This window comes from Channa argus, chromosome 9 (genome assembly GCF_033026475.1).
Source record: "Channa argus isolate prfri chromosome 9, Channa argus male v1.0, whole genome shotgun sequence".
Taxonomy (NCBI): Eukaryota; Metazoa; Chordata; class Actinopteri; order Anabantiformes; family Channidae; genus Channa; species Channa argus.
Window position 1 is genome coordinate 5,279,738 of NC_090205.1, and position 23,493 is coordinate 5,303,230.

General features: G+C 39.3%; 3 protein-coding genes across 3 annotated transcripts; 2 read left to right on the forward strand and 1 right to left on the reverse strand.

Moving 5' to 3' along the window:
* The first annotated feature begins 1,826 nt into the window (after window positions 1–1,826).
* LOC137133249 (trace amine-associated receptor 13c-like) lies at window positions 1,827–3,581 on the forward strand. Its single transcript, XM_067516687.1, has one exon. It carries the CDS (start codon window positions 2,253–2,255, stop codon window positions 2,997–2,999), a length of 747 nt encoding a protein of 248 aa, XP_067372788.1. The 5' UTR covers window positions 1,827–2,252; the 3' UTR covers window positions 3,000–3,581.
* Window positions 3,582–5,318: 1,737 nt separating this feature from the next.
* On the reverse strand, window positions 5,319–6,106 carry LOC137132971 (olfactory receptor 4K15-like). Its single transcript, XM_067516014.1, has 2 exons — window positions 5,441–6,106; window positions 5,319–5,339 (listed from the first exon to the last, which is right to left on the reverse strand). The coding sequence occupies exons 1-2, from the start codon at window positions 6,104–6,106 to the stop codon at window positions 5,319–5,321; spliced, it is 687 nt and encodes a 228-aa protein (XP_067372115.1).
* Window positions 6,107–8,706: 2,600 nt separating this feature from the next.
* Window positions 8,707–23,291, forward strand: LOC137133603 (uncharacterized protein KIAA2012 homolog). Its single transcript, XM_067517378.1, has 25 exons — window positions 8,707–8,934; window positions 9,158–9,289; window positions 10,082–10,228; window positions 10,413–10,602; window positions 10,952–11,103; window positions 11,191–11,323; window positions 11,467–11,526; window positions 11,608–11,678; window positions 12,757–12,910; window positions 13,067–13,204; window positions 13,610–13,768; window positions 14,600–14,722; window positions 14,804–14,878; window positions 15,092–15,150; window positions 15,519–15,593; window positions 15,974–16,031; window positions 16,112–16,334; window positions 17,570–17,671; window positions 17,775–17,952; window positions 18,383–18,542; window positions 19,225–19,604; window positions 19,695–19,900; window positions 20,312–20,484; window positions 21,318–21,525; window positions 21,683–23,291. Exons 1-25 carry the CDS (start codon window positions 8,821–8,823, stop codon window positions 21,849–21,851), a joined length of 3,639 nt encoding a protein of 1,212 aa, XP_067373479.1. The 5' UTR covers window positions 8,707–8,820; the 3' UTR covers window positions 21,852–23,291.
* Window positions 23,292–23,493: the final 202 nt, after the last annotated feature.

Here is a 23,493-nt window from a genome sequence, read left to right on the forward strand (position 1 = left end):
CACTAAAGTCACTCCAAAAAGAGTTCAGGTCTGTGTCTGTCTGTGTTGGATATGTTCTGTCATCTATCAAAGTTTTCTGTTGAAGGATAATTTGGAACAACCAGGCAGGTATATTTCCTGCTCTGGTGAGTGTGTTGTTGGTGGTGACTACATTGCTGGACTTGCTGATCTGTTTTTTTCCTTTTTTGCTCCTGTCACCATCATCGTAGTCCTGTATATGAGGGTATTTGTGGTGGCTGCGTCTCAGGCTCGAGCCATGAGGTCTCACGTTGTTGCAGTCAAACTCCAGGGCTCAGTGAGTGTAACTATTAAGAAATCTGAGATGAAAGCAGCTATAACTCTTGGTGTTGTTGTAGTTGTTTTTCTAATATGTCTCTGTCCATATTACATCTTTATTGTCATTCTTACAGCTGGGAACAGCTTGATAAATGCTTCATCCGCAGCCTTTGTGATTTGTCTTTTCTATTTTAACTCCTGTCTAAACCCTGTGATTTATGCCTTTTTCTACCGCTGGTTCAGAAAATGTCTTAAACTCATTGTTACCCTTCAGATCCTGCAGCCTGACTCCTCTGAGGCCAATATACTGTAGAGACAGAGTGTTTACTGATGCGGTTACTATGTGAAGGAAAGCAAACTTGGCTGTCTTGCAATGTATTACAAATATAACTCAGTATAAAGTCAGAACACCCATCTTTTTTCTTTCATTGTGTATCAACTGCATGTCACCGACACCTGTAGAAATACTGAACAATGTCCCTCGATTGTTTTAGCCTAAAATACAAACTCTATGAAATAGAAGCCAACAATATTTTAGTCATTTAGAGAAGAAAAAGAAGGAAGAAGAACTGTCAAAATTTTATGGTCAAATAAACCCAAAATATTACAGTAGTGAAGCTATAAGCTATAAGCTGCCTAAATAAGCGACAACATTAATACCAGGTGGTTGTTTTTATGTTATATTTAAAATTCCCAGAAGAGGGGTCAGCGTGGCCACTCTGATGAACTGAATAATATGCGCCCATTTTGTTTAACAATTGAAATCATTTTAATTTTTAGCGCTGCGCTGCTTATTTGGTACAACAGATCCTCCACAAAGTCCACATTTAAAAAGCACATGTTAAAATGTTGTTACACTAATAAGTAAGTGCTGAAAACACTGCACAGGCATGAAAACACTAATGTACTTAGATATTAGAGAACCTAGTTATATTAATCTTTTAAAATTATAAATATGTTGAAAGAGGCATACATGTAAATGATTTAGTCGAGAGTACAGATCCAACACATCAAGTAGCCAATCATCAACAAGGAGTCCTCAGCATGTCAGCACTGGCCTGGTCTACATACAGTTATACAGTTGCAAGGGTTTGTGGAACACACCTTTAAATCGTGCAACAGATTTCAGTCTTGTTGCTTGGTCAAAATTAAGCAAATGTTAAGGTATTCATGTTAAATAATAAAACTCAAAATCTAAGAAAGGCTGGATGGATGATCAGAACAAGCATGTATTTAATCAGAGATAAGTCAGATCATTAGTAAAGGACACAATACAAACAGCAGATGCAAGCACATACTGAAAAACCACAAAGACAACAACAGAAAGGCGTCAGTAAGACTGTGGAGTGTCCCTCCCATGACATATCACTGCATCCCCACATGTTACAGACTAAATGTGGCCCTGGATTAAAATAGAGAGAATTGGTGCAAATAACACAATGAGAGATGCCACTTTCTGTTACAGTGGAAAAACTAACAGAGGCAGTGGGGTGGGGGTTGAGGGGGTGGGGGGGATATAAATTAGCTGTAGTACAGAGAGCTTTGGTCAGAGAGCTGCATGAGCTCAGCAGCTTTTTCTCTTGTCCTTCCGCGATGGAGGCCTCGGGCGAAGTCGAACTCTGCTTTCCACAACTCCACAACACCTCCTGCCTGAAGCCAAAGCGTCCTCACTTTGAGGTCATGTTGACGTACATTGTTCTGCCCTTCATCTCTCTGCTCACCACCACCCTCAACCTGCTGGTCATCATCTCCATCTCACACTTCAAGTACAGTATGGGAATCACAGTGCACTGATGGGGAAGGATGTTGGTGACAGATAACTAGATTGTATTTCAGTAGCTGCTTCTGTCCTGTGCAAATGAGGAATCGTGTTTTGTTTTTGTTTTTTTCTTGTCTCTTTTTTCAGGCAGCTCCACACTCCCACCAACCTCCTCCTCCTCTCTCTGGCTGTCTCTGATTTCTTCGTGGGTCTCATCATGTTCTTTCAAATTGTGCTCATAGACGGCTGCTGGTTCCTCGGGAACATCATGTGTACTCTGTATCAGTATGTCGCCTACATTATAACGTCGGCCTCAGTAGGAACCATGGTTCTCATATGTGTCGACCGTTATGTGGCTATTTGTGATCCTCTACATTACTCCACCAAAGTCACTGCAAAAAGAGTTCAAGTCTGTGTCTGTCTGTGTTGGATATGTTCTGTACTCTTTCAAAGTCTGGTGTTGAAGGATAACTTGGAAAAACCAGGTGGGTATATTTCCTGCTCTGGTGAGTGTGTGGTTGCCGGTAACTACTTTGCTGGTCTTGCTGATATGATTTTTTCCTTTTTTGCTCCTGTCACCACCATCGTAGTCCTGTATATGAGGGTATTTGTGGTGGCTGCGTCTCAGGCTCGAGCCATGAGGTCTCACGTTGTTGCAGTCAAACTCCAGGGCTCAGTGAGTGTAACTATTAAGAAATCTGAGATGAAAGCAGCCGTAACTCTTGGTGTTGTTGTAGTTGTGTTTCTTATTTGTCTGTGCCCATATTATATTGTCATCCTTACAGGCCAGGAGACCTTGATAAATGCTTCATCCGCAGCCTTTGTGATTTGTCTTTTCTATTTTAACTCCTGTCTAAACCCTGTGATTTATGCCTTTTTCTACCGCTGGTTCAGAAAATGTCTTAAACTCATTGTTACCCTTCAGATCCTGCAGCCTGACTCCTGTGATGCCAACATATCGTAGAGAGAAAGAGAGAGTGTGTGTGCGGTGTTAAGAACTGCTTTAACATGAAAAGAACTGATTAAAATATGTCTAAAATTACTTGTTTTTAGTCAATATAATTCAACATAAAAACAACTGCACAACTTGAATGTTCCGCTGCACATCATCAGTTTTATTTCCAGAATTTGTGTCTCTGTGTTTTTTATGGGATGAAATCATGAATTATCGTTCACGCTTGTTCATAGACAGAGGAAATAAGATGGAAATGTGCTGGTGCCTCCTTGAGTCAGAAGGTAAAGGCTCAGTTATGTAATAGATTATACAGCAACAATGGCTGACAGGTGTTTATAGATATTGCGTTTAAGTGTGACTTACATTTAATTGTTTTTCCATACAAATATTTTTGGCATGAAACAGAAAATAGAGCTTTGGGCAAAACATGTTGTAAATGTCTTATATAAATATGTAATATTTTACTATTTGACTGGGAAAAGAATTTAAAAAGCAATAAATAAACCCACATAAAGTGTGAATAATTGTGGTTACTATGCAACTTCAAAATCCTCCACTCTTCTGGTTTCAGCCTCTTCATCAGATTTTACAACCTGCAGCTACAGGGATTTTTTTATACAACACCAGTAGTGAGGTCCAGCACTGATGTGGGGTGAAAAAAGTTAGGCTCACATCAGGTCACATTACCATAGTAATCAATGTTGCTACACATTTCACACAGTTGCAAGCAAATAATTAAATAATTATTGGTTAAGGTAATTTTACTGTAATCTGCAAAAATAATAATAATAATAATTTAAAAAACACAAGCACTTGGGGCCATTTACTGCAGCTTTCAGCTCTATCCAACTCCTATGAACATCTCACATGGTTTTAATTTAAGTTTTCCAGAACACACTATGTGAAACTCTTCAGTATTTTACCCAAAAATTAGCAGAAAGCCCAAAACATCAAATTCAATTTATGTAGAATTTTAAGTTTTAAACTGTAAAATGTGTAATTTATCCTGTAAAGGTGTTAACATTAGTACTGCAACCACAACTGCCAGTTATTTTTCCATAAAAACAAGTTCTATTTTTACAGTGTACGGGACATTTCTTTACATGACCCATCACTGGTAGAGTATTGCATCTTTATCAAATAAACAATAAATACATAAATACCACAAAAAGAAACAAATAAACAGTAGTAGGAAAAGTAGGATTTTGAAATAGTACAGAGTGTTTCTTACACTTTTTAGCCAATAAGCCTGATTTGTATCATATAAGATCAGTTTATGGTTTATGGGGAACTTATGTGTGAGCTTAATGTCATATAGTATAAATTGTATAAATCATACATTAAAAATGGATTTCAAACCTCACTGTTGTCTCTTTCATGTAAAATACATCTATATATTGTAGCCCGTTAGATATCCGCTGCCCTGCATGTGTTTGTGATGGATCATTAGTTTGTCAATTCAGTCACAATTTGCATGTTCATGTTGTTACATAAAAAATAGTTAGATGTCGACCAATAAATAAAATTTGTCAGTGCTCTATTCCCTACTACAGACCTTGCGTCTCACAATTTGCACTCTTTGGGGACACACAGTACTGCAACTATCATCCATCGATTTCAGTGCAAAAGTTTGCATCCCCTTATTTTGAAATGGCAGAACATGTAAAACAAAGAATTCTACCTGAAATTTCATGCAAACTTAACCATTAACCTAATATAATAACAATGCGCATTCAGCAGGGACAAAAGTTTTGGTCTTCAAACAGTAACAAAAAATGGTCAAGGAGTGTATAAAAATACATTGGTAAAATACTGAAAATTAAATTAGTGCAAACATTTGTGTCCACCTAAACTAATTTAATAAAAAAAGAACATCTAAGTCTAACATTGCACCAGCTAATTGTGCATTAAATATTGCATTAGAAGTTATAGATGAAAACATTTCAAAAAAGGAATAAAAACCTCTAATCCCAGATGTAACTCAAATTGCATTTGGAACATGGCAAACACGAAACCTTTCTTACTCTGTGAAATCAATATATGTTCTTGCAAAAACTCAAGATGATTCTGTAAATAATGCAAAACTGTTCTGAAATGCTGAAATGATTGAATGAGCTGAAATGGTTTCTTGATTTTTAATATAAATTATCTGCATCATTTAAATAATCCAAGACAATGTAGAGTTGTGAACCTTTTAATGTCAACAAATTATTACAAGCATGTCTGATTTTTGACAGTTTAAGGCCGTAGATGATTGGATTTTGAAGAGGCTGAATAATCATAACATACATAGACAAGACGACGCCGACGTACGGAAGCAAGAACATGTTAAATCTCTGCGCAATCAAACTATAAAAACAGGCAAAAACAAAGCTAATGAGTGAAACTAGATGTGGGGTGCAGGTGTCAAAAGCCTTCATTCTGGTCTCTTTGGAAGCTTTTAAACACACGGACAAAATCTTTATGTAACTGTACGAAATATAACTGACAGGAGCAGCAACGCTAAAAATGAGGCCAAAAATCAGATCATGAATAAGTGACACTGTTCTGTCTGGTGAACAAGAGAGTTCAACTACAAGGTGGTGTGCACAGTAAACATTGTTGATAACAGTCCCACAACGCTCTAAAAGAATAGTGAAGGACAGTAAAACTCCAACCTCTACAAAAGAAACTATCCAGATAACAAGTACGACAATTTGTACTCTGCTTTTAGTAATAATGGAGTTGTAATGTAAAGGTTTACAAATACAGACATATCTGTCATATGCCATTATTGTTAAAGTTCCAAATTCAACCGCAATGTAAGTATGAATGTTAAATATTTGAACGAAGCAGAAAAAAAGAGAAATTTCATGAGTCTCTGATAGAATTTGTGCCATTAAACAGGGCAACAAAGCTGTGCTGCCGTATATTTCATTAACAAACAAATTACACAGGAACAGATACATGGGCTCATGGAGGTTTCTGTTCACATATATAATGACAATAAGAACTGAGTTTGCAAAAATAACTGATACGTAGAATAGCATTGCCAGAGAAAAATATAAGTACTTTAGGTGGCCAATGTTTCCGTACATTGCCAAAACAAAGGACTTGATTTCTGTTGAGTTTTCCATTGTTAGGAAACAAGATGATATTTGATAACTTTTCTTTAAAGGATGTAATGTCATCTGCTAATGTTGAAAAGTAAAACTACATTTTTAAAACCGTGTTACCGACTTAAAAAATTACATTATTTAAATTAGTGGTTATGTATTTTAGCAATAAAAAACTATGGTTGTAACATTATATTTTCCATACAGTTGATCGTATGCTAAAACATGTGGAAAACACCTGTAATTAGAAACATTATACAATCATTAAAAAGCCTTGAAAATTAACACCTTGACAGGAAAAAGATACAATTTGTGCAGCTACAGTTATGACCAGTCGCTTCAACAGTCTGACAGCCTCTCCGCTCTACTGAGATAAACATCAGCAGGTAGTGAACCTTTATACCAGTGTCCCAGCAGACAGATGGATTCAACAAGCAGACTCTGAGTCTAATGAATGTCAAGCTTTAACACAATCTTTTCAAGTCAACGAGGCAAAAGGACCCCATTGTCTCATTTTTAATGTGCTAATGTCTGACCTTTTTCTTCCAAACCAACATGGAAACCAACAAGTTCACCTTAAGAGAAACCTGGAAATGGAGAAGCCCAAGAAATGAGGGAGCTCTTACAAAAGATACGCAGTGCACACAGGTTACTTCTGAACGATCAGTTTGGGATTCAAGGACAAAGGGAAAAAAGAAATATTCCACTCACTCAGTACTCAGTAAACCTACCTGCCTAATGGGTCCTAAAGGAAGATTTAAAATAATTCATGGGGATAAAAAATAAGAAAATATAAAATAATACAACTATTCTTAACTAAATGTGTGATGTTTGTGTAAAATGTCCGGTTTCGTTTTCTGCTGTAAAATGCGATCCTGCAGTACAATGTCCAGTTTGTTTAATTACAGCTTTATTAAAGCATTTTGTGGTTGTGATTATTCAGTTACAGGAGCTGGTTAGGGTCAGAGGAATGTCAAGGGCTGGTTAGAGAAAAATTTTGTATTTTATTCCTTTTACACTGAAGCCAGCAGTTTTCGTGCCTGAACCTAACCAGACATGGGCTGGACTCAGGAACCGAACCAGGTCACTGGCTTGACTGTCTCTTGCACTTTACACCTGTCACCCTCCCTAACTACCTCCTGGCAGCTCCCTTTAACTTAATGAAAGTACAGTTTCATTCATTTGAAAAATGTGTTGCATCGGAACATAATAGGTCTTTACGTTTGCTCTGCCGCTGGTTCGTCATGGCATTAATCCCTGGAAACTGAAAAATAGTAGCTCCATTAATAAGAAATCTTTAAGCAAATATAACAAATAGCAACAATAAAGAAAATTAAGACATTTTAGTTATAATCTCAGCATAAATTATCAACTGGAGCCTTGTCCAGGTGCCAAACTAGAAAAGGGGCCTTAGAGCCAATTACTCAGGGCTGTCAGTTTATGCTCACTGATCCATGATGATGGGCGTAGGTGTCTCAATTTTGCAGCACAAAGAAGTGAGGCCCGAATCGTGCTTAACTGGGACAAATCTGTGAGGACATAGCTGGAGCTTGTGGGGGATGAGTTCTTTCTCCATACTGAGCCCCAAGGTGAATTTATCAGCTCAAGAAAGGACTAAACGCATATAGTTGTATTTTACTGTGAAAGAATAAGGACTAAGGAGTTGATACTTAGAAGTCTCATTTTCGTTTCTTGTGCGTGTGTGTTTGTGTGTGTGCATATGTCACCTAATCTTTGTCACTGCAACCACGGCAACAAAAACACAAAGTACCCAGTCTGGACAACCTAGCAACAGGCATTGAGACCAACACATGCGCAAACACACACACACACACACACACACAGCCTTTGTATGGAACACAGCAGGTATGTCCAGCACTTGGTTTTTGCTTATTTCTGTTAGCAAACACGACGCGAAGCTGACAAAAGCTTAACTAACCACAGATCTGCGTTTACTGCTTCACCAGACAATTTCTTTGAAAGTCTCTGCTTTTTACTTATTCTGTGGAAACTCACTAAAGGTTCCTGTGTCCTTGATTAACAGTAATATGTTCTGGTTCCTGTTCTAGAATAGCACAGTACAACAGTAGAACAAAAGTAAATGTTCTGTCTTAAACATTGTTTGCAACCACTGCAATGTTAAGGGTTATTTCTTATTATTGTCACAGTACATTCATAAAACATGAATGTAATAAATAATAAGAAGTATATAAAAAAGTATAAAAAATAAGTAATATGTAATAAAACACAACGTGTGACAAGACATAATGTGTGACATTCGGTATAATTTGATTTTATATATAACGTGGGAAATACTTGGTTGTAGTTTCTGGAAATGTACTTGTGCTCATCTATTACCTGTTTATGGAAAACAGAATAATGGTGTAAATCGATGACATAACAGATATGGTTACAAAATATGCTGTATGAATAGAAAATAAAACTACTTACATTTATTCTTTATTACTGAAATTATTCTTTTTTTGAACGAAGAGACTCTTATTGTATTGAAGATAAAACACGAGCATAGATTCCACAGATGGAAGACTTTTAAATCTGCCACATAGATAAAACATAATTCAAACATGCAAAGTCATATCTACTGCAAAATCAATTAAGTTAAAGAAAACAAACAAAATCAAGTCAGTGTCATCAGCATAAAGTGGTATCGTGCTTACTGTATAATGAATGGAACATGCTGAGTTACCTTCTTTTACCCAGCAGCTACTCTCATCATGAAGGATTTGTCTCTGTCTTTGCTGAGCCGGGGGTGGGGTCGATCGATCTCATCATCCAACAGAAACACTGGGAGACATGATGGACGACTCGATGTCTGCTATACACCCCGGGTACAGAGTCTTTAAAAAAATACACACAAACATTTTATTTTGACGAGTTACACGTTGTTAACTTGCTTAGTTTGCCTGCTGTCTTTCTGTCTTTGTTATAAAATGAATGGACCTGCATTTGAACTACCAGCCACTCTACGAATTGATTAATCAATTAAAAAAGTCAATCAATCAACCATTCCATTTATAAAACAATGAATGCTATTCTTCGATTTCCCAAAAGGATTACTACATCTGGCAGTCTAAGGAGACACTGCTGCGTCTGTCCAGCAGTGGACATCTGTTTGCAGAGGCAGAGTCAAGCCTCCCAAAGACTTACAGCACTCGTAGGGGGGCCCTTCTACTGTACTCCCAGGTATCTGTGTTTATTACATGTCATTAAATTTCAGTTCAATACAATAATTGAGAGCATTTTTTGAAGATATTTTAGCTGTTAGTCAAAAGCCTTTGTTGGGTAAGGAAGTGATTGTTCACATACAAAAAACCCCCAAAAAAATGAATGAGCTTACGCAATTTATTTCTATCCAGAGTTAACCACTGGGTAAAGTCTTCTCTGGCAACTCCTAAGATTCTCAGTGAGGTTAAAGTATCCAATCTATGTGTGAAAATTATGTCTCATGCTCATACTTTCGCAATTTGAGCACAATGAATCCTAGCAGTACCATCCGAAAATACTGTATGCTTTGTGGCATCTGGGAAGAAAAAACCCTTTGAGGACAAACCTGGTGATTCACTATAGTCAGGTAGTCATGCAGGCAATGTAGGGTGGAAGCATTTTATCACTGCAGTAACTATCTAATGGAAGGCTCTTACCTATATGCTCATTTAAATCTAGGTGGGGACTTGTTTGGCCAGATAGTTTAGAACTAGATCCAGTGTAAGGGCTGGGGCTTTGGCATGTAGTTGTAATGGTTAAGGTTTTCATAAGAGATTAGGTAACGCATAATATCAAGTACGAGCTGAAACCAATGATTGAGTCATGTCAACTGGCCTTCTTCTAAGTAGCGAAACGTTTTCAACCAAGAAGAAAGAAGTCCCGTTGACATGACTCAACCTTCGGATAACCAAACCTGGATGACCTCAGCGACTCAAGCTGAAACCAAGATTCATGCTTTTAAGATGATTTAACACCTTTGTCTGTCTGGAGGACCTGGCCGCTATGGAAATCAATTCTGGGTTACAAACTGGACACAGAAAGAAGCGGGTCGTTCAGCGAGACACTCAACAAGCGCAACAGCAGCTAAGGACACTTAAGGAACTAACGGCAGCCATTTTGAGCTTCAGTAACAATCAGGTAGGTGGTGGGGAAGCTTCACTAGATACAGTACATTCAGGTCTCTACCTATTTTAGTCACTTCTAACTAATTGTTTTGGTTTTATGATATTCTGTCGCAGTGCTTTTATTACCCCAATTTCCAGCACCTGCAGTGTTATTGTAGGTATTATCCTCTGGTGTTACAATGTATTTTTTTCTCCAGTACATTTCTTCCCGACTCGCCGCACCCCTGTTTCGTCCTCTTAACCTCTTTCCGGGTTCAAAACTCCGTTGTCCCAGTCCTCAATCCAGTCACGCCACAAGACCGCAACCCAGTTCAGAGCTGCGTGCACAGTTGAGCCAACAGTGGCTGCCGACAGAGAGGAACCCTGAACTGGAAAAGCAACCAAAAGGTTTATACTGTATATGTGGCGATTCAAACATCAGATCAGAAACCTAAAAATGGAAAATGTCTAAAATAAACTAAAATAACCCAGTGAAATCATTGTATTTTATGTACAATATGTGTAGGTTATTTGAGACACTGGAAACCCTGACTGCACATTTTTGTACGCTATGCTATTATATGGATAAAATGTGATGTAAAAATACCTTTAAAATCCTGCAGTTATTGTTGTGTTCATAAGGTACAGGAATAAAACTAACCACTATCAAGAATACAACCAAGTCAAGTTTTTCAAATCTGCTGAGCTGCTACTGATCTACTGTGTGAATAGATCCTAAAACGAAACTTGTCTGTAGATAAAGAGGAAGAGCAGGACAACAGGAAGAGAGTCAGACTGGATCTTTTCCTCCAGATGCCAGGTACCCCCAGGAACACAACACCACAGGAAGAGCCTCAACCGTGGGTTCACTATGTGGCAATGACCCCCAAAGAACCAGAAGAACCCCAGGTGACTAGTTAATAGCTGAAGTTGTATCAGTTAAAACATGACACTGTTTCCGGAGTTTAATCATAGATCTTTTTCCACAAACTGCAGACTTACATAGACAATAGTCTGCAGCATTCTGGAACAAACAGTGCAGGAGGAGAGATCCATCATCCAAATATGAAAAGTGTCCATGATGCAGCAGAGGATCAGGGCAGTTTCGTCCAAGACAGTGGAACAGTTGGTGAGAAAAATGAGTAACAAACATCTATGGGTGGGAATAGACACGGTACTATAGGTAAATGCAAAATGAATATGCATCAGTGAGACGTCCTGACACTTTTTATTTTATCAACTAACGAGAGCTGTTTCTTGACTTGTCTTCAGGAAGACTGTGTAAAACAGAGCAGCAGTCAAACACAGAGTTGGAAACAAACACAACCTCAGGTACCGTCCACAGTAGAAAAATTGCTGCATGGATGAATCAGGAAATGTGATAAGTGTTTTGATTGTTTTCCCCCTGAACAGGCCTGCTCCCTCATCCCCTGAATGCACATTCTTCAGTCTGTCCTAGACCATACTGGGAGAAGAAAGACAGGGTAAGACAGTAGCTTCCCATCAGGGTCTAAACTCAACTATGGTACAGTACACTGTACATTCCTGCTATCATAGAAGTCATAGCTCTGGCTTTCTGCAACCAGTGATACCAGTTTTACCAGTAAACTGGTACTACCCCTGTTGACTTGAAATGATAAGTTGATTGGATGAATTTGAGTTCACTCAACTCATTAATGTAAGTTGATAAAAAACAAAACTAACATATTGGTAAAATTCCCAGCATGCACTGGTAGAGAGAGAAATCTCTTCAACATCGCCAACGCTCACTTAACGCGATGACTTTGTACTGACTCACGTACGTGGCTTCAACAGAAGTCAGGTCATCATGTTAGCCGCAGACATATGGGTTTGATCTACAGTAGGGACAGAATTTTATCAAGAATCTTCAATAATCTAATCATCTAATGAGACTAAGGTTTACACAGAATGAGACGGACATTACTACCAAACGTGTCTAAATGACCTAGCTAACACTTTTCGTCTAAAGTCAGCTGCTATCAGCTGCAGACCCCCACAATGGGCCTTTACAGAATAAAGTTGGAGCTTGAGCACCTTCACTTGTGGCTCTTGAATCATAAACATGAATAAGTAATAATTCTGCAGCTCCTCCAGACTTTCTAAGCAATATTACACCAAATTATTCAAATTCTAAAAAACAAATCAGTTTTAGGGGTATGTGATGTTCTGAAAATGTGTTCATAATTATATAGCCACTCGTCACATCTAATAATAAAATTTTTTTTGTTTTGTCTAATTGTCGAGACCCTCACAGAGTTAAGAAGTGATGTTAAATTATGAAGTGAATGAACATGAGGTATGAACTGGCCTAAAGAAATATACCAGACTTATGGACAAACTTTTTCCTGTGGTCACCAAGTGATAAAAGATTCAAAATAAAAATGGGTTATTTTTTATGAAATATAAAGTTTTACATACATTTACGTACAACAGTCTAGATCAGTGCTGGTTTTAGTTAAAATACTATTCTCAGAAAGTCTCTTGGCTCTTTAGTCTCTTGGCCCGTGGCTGAGACTAAATTGCAAATATGTAACTTTTTAGCGAAGGCGTGAGAGCCCCAGCAGAGATACACAGCGACTACCTCCCATCGCAGAAACGCACAATGCCCCCCCGAGGCAGCCAATCCATGTTCACACCCAGCAGGATGTCCACCAGCAGCCTCTGATTCTTCCTCCACTGTTTCCTGAGAAAGAAGGTAATAAAATCTAAACTTTTAGCACATACTGACTTATTACACCAAACCTATTCAGTGTTAAGATGTGAAAACCACTGTGTAAATGTGTGTAAAAGTGGTTCCTAAGCCAACTTGTTGTTCTGACTCTGCCTTCACTATCATTCTGTCTTTTGAAAGAGGTGAAAGAGAAGCAGAGCGCAGGTAGAGAAAAAACAAAGAGACAATACTCAACGCGAGATTCAGTGGGTCAGAGAGGTGGAAAAGGAAGTAAACTCTCTGAGAAAAGCTCTGCGATTCTGCTGGAGCCAGAAGAAGGTACAGCACAAACAAAAACTTTATGATCTCACATTCATGTAGATAACGTCAGTAACATGAAATAGACAACCAGATCAATGCACTTAAATTGTTTATGTTTCTTTGTTTTGTGATTGGCCTTTCTGATCTTGCTATTTCAAACTTTTTTAAATAAATGGCTGTAGGTGTTAATATGAAATTTTGTTTTTATGAAAAGACACTTGTGCCTGTACCTAAAATCTGCAAAACAGTGCAAGACAAATGTTGAAATGTCTAATATGAGGAGTTGTCATGTGATCTGGTGACATCATGGGAAAAACCTCTATAAATGAGGTTTGAACCCACTTTGTTTGCTCCAGAAACTGTGTTAATCACTGGTAAGATGACCACAAGGTTCCTCACTAAACTTTTTATCATGTCCTCCAGAGGCTCCTCCTCCTGTAGGATTGTTGGGTTGTGTTGCCGGATGGAAAGGCCCAGGCAAACAGAGCTCTTTGGCCTTCTTACACAACCTACAGGATCCTTGTGAATCCACTGACACTAACAGAGGTTTGGTTAGGGGAGTTCTACCACTGGAGCTCAGAGGTAAGGGGAGCTAACATGGTACCCAAAATATAGTATTTTCAGAAAATGCTCTTCCATTCTCAGCAAGAATGAAAGAAAAGGTGGTCAAGACAGTGGTGATACCAGAGATGTTGTTCGGCTTAGAGACAGTGGCACTGAAGAAAAGACAGGAGGCAGAGCTGGAGGTAGCAGAGCTTAAGATGTTGAGGTTCTCTTTGGGAGTGACGAGGATGGACAGGATCAGGAATGAGGACATCAGAGGGACAGCTCATGTTAGATGTGTTGGAGATAAAGTTAAGGAGGCCAGATTGAGGTGGTTTGGACATGTCCAGAGAGACTGTGAATATAGGAAGACCAAAGAGGAGATTTATGGATGTAGTGAGAGAGGACATGAAGTTAATTGGTGTGAGAGAAGACGATGCAGAGGACAGAGTTAGATGGAGGCACATGATTCGCTGTGGCGACTCCTGAAAGGAAAAGAAGCCCTTTCATTTGCTGCCTTCTTAGCTTTCCCTCCTCCCTGTCCCACTGTGTTCTTGTGTTTTCACACCTCACCTCTACAACCAGTCGCCCCCTTTTTCCTCATCACCATCAAATTGTCACATGATTAACTTTAGCAGCCGTTGTTCCTGCCCTTGTTGTGTTATGTCTGTTATGTCAAAGTTTTATTTTAAACATTAATAAATTAATTAAGCATAAAGCATTTTTTGTTAAATAAATGACTAGAATAGCGATTCCAACACTTTTTTTTTTACACTTTAAAAAATAAAAATTCTTACATTTAGTGTCACTAACCAGTTCATCTCCTTTATGACTTCATCAAATGCTCCATGTGTTGCTATGCGTTGTCAGATTTGCAGAATAAAAAATCAGCAGGCAGCCTGATCCTGGGCCCTGATGGGGAGATCATTCAACTGTCGCTGTACGACAGCAGTCAGGACCCGTCGCAGGGCGATGGCGACACACAGCAGAAAGGTACAGACAAACACAGTGACTGATATAACTGGGGACCAAATACAAATGAAAACATTAAAACTCACAGTGTCCGTCCCTAAGCTCTCCAGGTGCTGTCCACAGAAGGAGAGGAGCTGCCCTGGGTCATTGTCCTTCAGCCTGAGCATACAAATACAGGTCTGCACACAGACATTTTGTACAGACACACTATGTTGTATTTATTGTAGGAGTTAACTGGGGAATGTGTGTGTCAGTGTGTGTGTGTGTGTGTGTCGAGTTTCCAGATCGACACCTTCTTTCGTATAGTGTCTTTGTTTCTTATGTCTAGAATTACCCTCTGCTGTTTGTTCCTTTCCCTCTAACCACTGTGTTAATTGCAAATGTGTGCAGAGGGAGGGGTGGAGCTGAACACTGGTGCTCCTGCAGATGACACCCAACACCATCAGAAGGTGAGCTGGTATTTCAGACGAAGAATAACCTTTATTCAGCAGATGGATGTTACAATGGCATTTTTTCCTCTGCGTTTAACCCATCGCCCTGGGGGGAGCAGTGGGCAGCCACAGTGTGGCGCCCGGGGAGCTTAGGGACACACCTGGTGGGCAGGCTGGGATTTGTTCTGCGACTTCTGTTTCCCATCCTGCTGCTCTACTCATTGAGCTTTTGCAAAGGTTTAAAAAGTTGGACGAGCCAGGAAGAAGAGGGAAACTTCGGGGCCTAACACCATCACAAATGAACCCATGTGTTTGTTCCGATTGGCTCTTCTCTAACATGAATGCTTGTTTTCAGCTGGTTTTGTGTGGTTTTCTGGTTTTTGAAGGTCTTTCAGGGAGCAGAAGGCCACATGCCTGTACGGCAGGTTGCAGCTGAGGAGCTGAGCTTCAGCCCCAAACAAGTCAGTTACAGCAAAATATGCTTCTGTCAGTTCAGGTTAAATGACTTGTTTCTAAAAAATATATAGTGTTTCTTTCTTTCAAAGCACTAACAAGGAAGAAAAACACATTTGGGAGCAAAGTTAAAAATGACCTTCAGCATGTATCCAGGCCATGTTGATATTATTGCACTGTATCTCAAAGCTTGGTTGATTTTAACTTTATACTGTTAATTCTGATCACACTTTACATCTCAGTTACGATACATGGCTGTATTTATAGTTGCAGATTGTGCTGCTTTGCAGTAATCTGATGTTGAGGATTGTGTCTATTACATCCATTTAGATTTTAACTGAATTTCAACAAATGAACTCACATGTTGAATTTGTTCTCCTCCAACCAGCACGTAGATCTTCATAGATCCACTGAGACTAACGCACGCAGTCTTCACACAGGCCCAAGTAAAATGTCTTCATTCAAAATCGTTAATCTCAGTGAGATTCCGTTTTTACAACTGCTTAAAACGTGTTTGTTCATGCAGTGACCAAGAAGAAAAGGAAGAGCACAGCGGCAGTGACCGAGACATGGAAGGAAGTTAAAAAGGGGGCTAAAAACAAAGTTAGGATGCCTCCACTTAAGGAGCGAGTTGGAAAAGGGAAATTGAGAAAAGTCAACACAGAGGAGGAGGAAGATGAAGAGGAGGAAGGGGAAGAACTTGGTAGCACAGAAGAGAATGGCTATTTGTATGGATCCCACGGATCAAGGTTGGTGTAATTCTCTTTTATCCCGATCTTCCCATGAGTTGTTATGAAATTTCTCAGCAAATCAACGAGGGGACGTATTTGCAAAGCTTCCTAAGCCACAAAAGCTGCTCCTAGTAATGAAACTCAAAGTTCAAAGATTTACAGTGTTTCCTATGAAGAACATTCTGGTAGAGAAAAAACAAAGAGACAATACTCAACGCGAGATTCAGTGGGTCAGAGAGGTGGAAAAGGAAGTAAACTCTCTGAGAAAAGCTCTGCGATTCTGCTGGAGCCAGAAGAAGGTACAGCACAAACAAAAACTTTATGATCTCACATTCATGTAGATAACGTCAGTAACATGAAATAGACAACCAGATCAACGCACTTAAATTGTTTATGTTTCCGATCTTCCCATGAGTTGTTATGAAATTTCTCAGCAAATCAACGAGGGGACGTATTTGCAAAGCTTCCTAAGCCACAAAAGCTGCTCCTAGTAATGAAACTCAAAGTTCAAAGATTTACAGTGTTTCCTATGAAGAACATTCTGGTAGAGAAAAAACAAAGAGACAATACTCAACGCGAGATTCAGTGGGTCAGAGAGGTGGAAAAGGAAGTAAACTCTCTGAGAAAAGCTCTGCGATTCTGCTGGAGCCAGAAGAAGGTACAGCACAAACAAAAACTTTATGATCTCACATTCATGTAGATAACGTCAGTAACATGAAATAGACAACCAGATCAACGCACTTAAATTGTTTATGTTTCCGATCTTCCCATGAGTTGTTATGAAATTTCTCAGCAAATCAACGAGGGGACGTATTTGCAAAGCTTCCTAAGCCACAAAAGCTGCTCCTAGTAATGAAACTCAAAGTTCAAAGATTTACAGTGTTTCCTGTGAAGAACATTCTCTTTAAATTAACATTAGATACAAGTAAGGATAAAGCTTGTTCACAAACATCAGACAACTTTTTTTGAGCAGAGGGAGACTCCTACATCTTCCCTGCTTTTGTTTTGCTTGATAAAAGATGTTGTAGAAGGACTTCAATTGAATCCCACTGGTATTCATAGATGTCAATCTGCAATGTGTTTCACCGCAGCTTTTGTGTACGGATTGTGGAGTCTCTCCGTTTGGACCAGTCTTCAATTGAAAAACTGGTCTTCACGCACCATAAGTCTAAAATGATTTAACTTGCTTAACAAAGACATGCTGACACAACATCAAAAAAATGTAAAGTTGAAAAGTTTGTTTGTTTGTCCAGTGAGATCATCAGCCCGACTGACTCCACAAGAAGAGACACTGTGGACAAAAAGAGGAAAGACACTAAGAGGAAAGCTGCAGAGCAAGCTGTGATAACTGCAGGGTGAACTCTCAATGCTTACACACTTTCTCAGCCCTTTCAGTTTTTTTAATCATAGACCTAAAAAGCAGCCAACTTAAACCACCCACTTCTTTTATTCATTTAGGAAAAGAGATGTGAGAGGTGCAGAATCAGATGGACAGAACACAGTGAGGAGGACAGAAAAAGGGCAAAGACAAAAGCCAAGAAGTGGTGATGCTCAGTCAATCGGGAGTGAGACAGGGGAGGAGCAGACGACCGGGGAAGCAGCAGAGACTCAGGACCAGACTGCTCTGTCCTCTGTGGTGAGGACTGAGCTACTACTGACATAAGTCTCCAATCAGGCTGAGGAGAGCGAATCAATCATATCGATTACAGTTCCTGAGACCATCTTTAAAGTGTACGAAATAAAAATGTACCCAGAAACATATTCAATATTCAAGTACACAAAATACCACAAAAGTGAAAGTCTCTAACTGAAGAAATGCTCAGCTCAGTTAAAACAAGGTAATAGTGTGATAATATCTCAGTAATAACAAAGTAATTAGGGCATAATATGTTGTTATTAAGACGCTAATAGAATTTATTTCAACTGCAAAAGTGTAACAGGGTATCAGGTCGGAAAATAATGTGGAAATCAAACATCATTTGGAGACACAAAGAGTAGTTTCTGTGTTGTCTATGTTGTTTAGTGGCTTCTTAAACGAGTGTTGTCTCACTATCACCGACTTTCAGAAGAAGAAGAAGAAGAAAGTCAAGGACAGGGAAGGAGGGAGAGGAGAAGTGAGTGCGAATGAGGACAGAGAAGAACCAGGAGGAGAAACGGCCGAACAGGAGGAGGCGTCTTCAAGGAGGAAGAGGAGAAGAAGACAGAAACACAAAGAGTTATTAGCTGGTAAGACGAACACAACATATACAGTATTATTCCAAATAATAGCAGTACAATGTGACTAACCAGAATAATCCAGGTTTTTAGTATATTTTTTATTGCTACATGGCAAACAAGTTACCAGTAGGTGCAGTAGATTCTCAGGAAACAAACAAGACCCAGCATTCATGATGTGCAGCTCGTAAGACTGTGGAATTGGGCAATTAGTTGAAAGGAGTGTGTTCAAAAAAATAGCAGCGTGGCATTCAATCAATGAGGTCATCAATTTAGTGAAAAACCAGGTGTGAATCAGGTGGCTCCCTATTTAAGGAGGAAGCCAGCACTTGTTGAACATTCATTTGAAAGCCTGAGGAAAATGGGTCGTTCAAGACATTATTCAGAAGAACAGCGTACATTGATTAAAAAGAACTGTAAGTCCTGCTTGGCTTGTTATTTGGAAAACTTGGTTTAAATTTCTTTGAAATGGTGAAGATAGTATAAATGAACAGTACATGCATGTAAGGCGAAAGCAAATTAAGAAAGGCAAAAATCATGACTCATACAAATAGTAGAATATATACATATCTATAAAACTATACATACGCAATGTGCAATTTGGACACATATGGCTGCTGATACAAACATATAGTTGTATTTTACATGAAGGTAGTCTTTTCTTTCATTTTCCTTTGCTATCATCCCATCTTAGGAAGCCCTGAGGATCCCATCGAAAAAGACGGGTTAGAGAACAACCCAGGAATGCAACAAGAGCCTCACCAAAAATCCACCCGAAGGCCCTCGGCAACACAAAAATACAGTGACAACACAACAGCAAAGGACGACACAGACACAGATGGTGTTTCCACCAGTGATAAATACAGCAGCATCAGGTCACTGAGTTCACACAGGTCCACAGTTTCTTCGTCTCACTTCAATCCAAGGAACTCGAGGAGGTCTGCCACTTCTTCCTGTGAGGGGGCAGTGTCAGCCGGTGTCGTGAGCCTCGCTGCATCACGTGGACGTCTGTCGTCTTGTTCAACTGTCATGATAACAGAGGAGCAGCTGATGTTGAACCCAGTGAAGCCAGAGGTTGGAAGGAAGCAGACAGAAGACAAAAACTGACTGCATTCAATAATAGTCATGTGTGTTTTAGTGTGTGTGTGTGTGTGTGTGTTTTAGTTTTCAAGGCCCACAAAGAGTCAGGAGGAAGAAGAGGCTGAGGCTCTGCGTCGGGCTCAGCGAGCAGAGAGACGGAGGCTGGAGGAGGAGAGGAAGAAGAGGGAGCAGGAGGAAGAAGAGCGGATGAAGCAGGAGAGGGAGCAGACAGAAGACAGGATGAAGAGTGAGCTTGAGGAAGAGAGGAGGAAGAGAGCCGAGAAGCTCAGGTTAATAGCTCATTTATTTTCTCAAGGTATTGAGGGGCTTGGTGGATCAGTGGTAGAGTATTGGGTTGGGATGCAGAAGGCAGCAGGTTCGAATCCCACCCTTCCAGGGGTGGCCAAGGGCAACCTTGGTGCCGGTCCCGAGCCCGGACAAAAATGGGAGGGTTGAATCAGGACATTTAGCCTCCAACTTGCAGATCTTAATCCACACATTATATTTTAAAGCTGAGGGTAGCAGCATATTCCGATAATAATTCTCTGCAGGTTCATTCTTTTTCATTTAAGTTACATTTTTTGGAGCTCATCTCCTTGCTGGTCACTAACGGGACAGTTTAACTACTATTGTGCAGCCTTTAAATCCCTGCATAAAACCTATTATTTGCCACCACATTAACATCCCTCCTTCGACTCCAGACTGAAGAAGCTGGCAGAAGAGGAGGAGAGGAGGAGGCGTGAGGAAAAGGAGCAGGAGCGAGCGAGACAGGAACAGGCACAAAGGGAAAGAGAGAGGAGAAGGCAGGAGGAGAGAAGAAGGCAGATGGAGCAACTCCGTAAGATGATGGAGGAGGAGGAACAGAGGAGGAAAGGTGAGAGCAGAGCCCAGGTCACAACCACAATCACAAAGTACACAAACATTTATCACTATCATTGTGTTGAACTGAGTTTGTGTATGTGATAAAAAGCAATTGAGATATGTTGGATTTGTTTTATATTATTTTCTCAGAAAAACGAACATGCATTATACAGTATATACAGTAATTATACAGTAATAACAGGCTAATTTATCTTTAAGACTTGTTTTCTTACAATAACGGGTTAATTTATCTCGATATTTATCCTTAAATTTTGTGAAAAATAAACACACACTCACACATCTACACATGTAAGACTTGTCTGTAGGAACTGGTTGTGCTGCCTGTTACAGCACAAACATCAGATTACGGATCAGATCAGATTTATTTAGATTTATCCTGAGGAGGGATTGGAACCAATGTAGGTGCACAGAGCTTTTCAAGAAATACTAAACAGAATTCAAAGCTGTAACTGCTGAATTTAGTTTATCTGAATTTACAAAAGGCTTTGAAAAAACGTGTTTTCACTTTTTGTGAACGTGGATCTGTTCTGTCGAGACACCGTCTGCTCATCTCCACTATGAACACGACACTGAAGTCTAACAACAGAAATCTGAGAAATGTCACAATGTTTTCACAAGATCCAACAAAGGTTGGCATTAAAGCCTGGACTACTTTGCTTCTTGTTTAATGCGCCGTATTGACCTTTTGAAACAGTTTGTGACAGTGCAATTCTGGTTTAATACAATGTCACTTTGTACTTTTATTGCATCAACCCTTAAAAAAAAGAGGAACTTATTTGCTGCTCATAAATTCATTTCCTGAAGACTTTGTTTCGTTCCCTGCAGATGAATTGGAGCGTTTGCGACTGGAGCAGGAGAAGCAGCAGGAGGAAGAGAGCAGGATGCTACAGGAGATGGATGAGAGTGAGAGGATAGAGTACGTCTGCAGAAAGAAGCAGGAGCAAGAGGAAAGGAGGCTTAAGGACGAGGAGCAGAACAAGAGAGAAGAAGAGGCTGCTGTGGAGGCCAGGCTGCAGGCGGAGCTGCTCAACAGGTGGGGCTTTTATAAATAGCCTAGATTCCCTCACAGAACTAACACAATACTCACAATACACAATAATTACCTCCAACTGTCATCTCTGGAGGAAGGAAGATGGTAACGTCATTGTGCATTACACTGTACATTGAGTTGTCCTCTTTACTCCCCGCAGGCAGATGGTGCTATTGCAGCAGCAGTTGGCCTTTAAAAGGGGTCTTGTGTTGGAAGCTGGAGGCCTGGAGAAAACGCAGGGTATCTCTAGACCTTGGGTCTACTCGTATTTTCCTTTGTTACAGCTACTGGGTCTAAATCCATCAAAAGCTGAGACCGTTACCCCCTGACCTTTACTCATAATTGATGTATTTACCCATGATTTATTAATTTATTCATTGGGTTTAGCATTTATGTCTTGATTAAGAATGAAACTAAATATGATTTATTAAATGGGGGTAACTTCTCTGCTCATGGACAGAGTGTTGGGCACAGTTACAAAGCAACGATTACATTAAATTATGTTTGAAGTAATTAAGATGCCCTTCCATGAATTTGAGTTCATTATTTCATTCTCATTATTCATTATTACAACCAATCCCTCGTTAAATCTGCACAACCTTGCAATTTAAAACATCGTAAAAAACACAAAATGTATCACAATTGCTTCAGAAAAGCAAAAAAAACGGTAATTGAAGCAACAACAAACATTGAAAACTCTGTAAAAACTGACTTGACTGACGCCACAGTGTGCAGCATTTGTCAATTATGTATTTAATTTCAAACTTTTAGTCATTATTCATGGCTTATCTGCTATAAAGCATTTATGAGTCTCTAATATCAGAGAAGCATAAATCTCTGATAAGATTTGTACCATCAAACAGGGCAACAAAGCTGTGCTGCCGTATATGTCATTAACAAACAAACTGCACAGGAACAGATACATGGGCTCATGGAGGTTTTGTTTCAGATATATAATGACAATAAGAGCTGTGTTGGCAAAAATGACCGATACATATAATATCAGTGCCAGTATGAAATACAGGTACTTTAAGGTTCCTATGTCACCATACATAGTTAATACAAAAGACACAATCTCTAATCTCTCACTTTGAAATTATGTCACAGAATATTTTGAAAATGGCTAAAAATTGCTGTTAAAACACAAGATATTTTGCTAGAGGTTTTATACTGAAAGAAAACGCAAGCTTGAATTTTTTAAAAAATGAACAATAAAACCTTGAAAAGCTATGATTTTGAGATAAGTAGGTAGAAGTGCAAAGGTGGTTAATGAAGCCAGAGATTAGTTAGTTGATACTTAGTTATGATATGAGTGTGGACATGGACAGTTCTCCCTCCTCCCCACTAAGACAAACTACTGTAGCTGCTGAGCAGCAGCTAGTTGCCCTTTCAGCCCATTCCAGTGATAAATAAGCCAACTGCATTTTATTAAATTAGGGCTGTAAAAAAGGTTATTTAACTTTATTTATTCAGGGTTTATTCACCGACAGGCCTGATCACATTCACACAGTTACACACACTCAAACGTGTCCTGTCCCTCCTATAAAAAGAGGGATTTCTTAGCTGCCATCTATCCACAAAAACCTTTGTGATAAAGCTTCTACGGACTGTGGAAGGTTCATTTGGCATCCAGGCGAACTGGCCAGATGAGTTGAGCCAGATCTTTGCTGGAGTTATTCCAGTCTGTCAGATGTTGAGTCTTTTAATGATTCCACTCCTGTTTTTGGCCTCAGAGAGTTCAATACATGCTGAATGCAAAGACAGGTTAAACCGAGTACTAGTTATTTTAGTCTACAGAAGACAATATAAGGTTGTTCTGTTTTTTTTTTTTATAATTCTAATTATTATTATTCTAATAATAATATAATAATATTGTGCACAAAATATGTACATTTGTACATGTTGTATTTGTTCTATTATCTGAAAGAGACTTTAAAATGAATATGTCGGCTCATCATACATAACATTTCT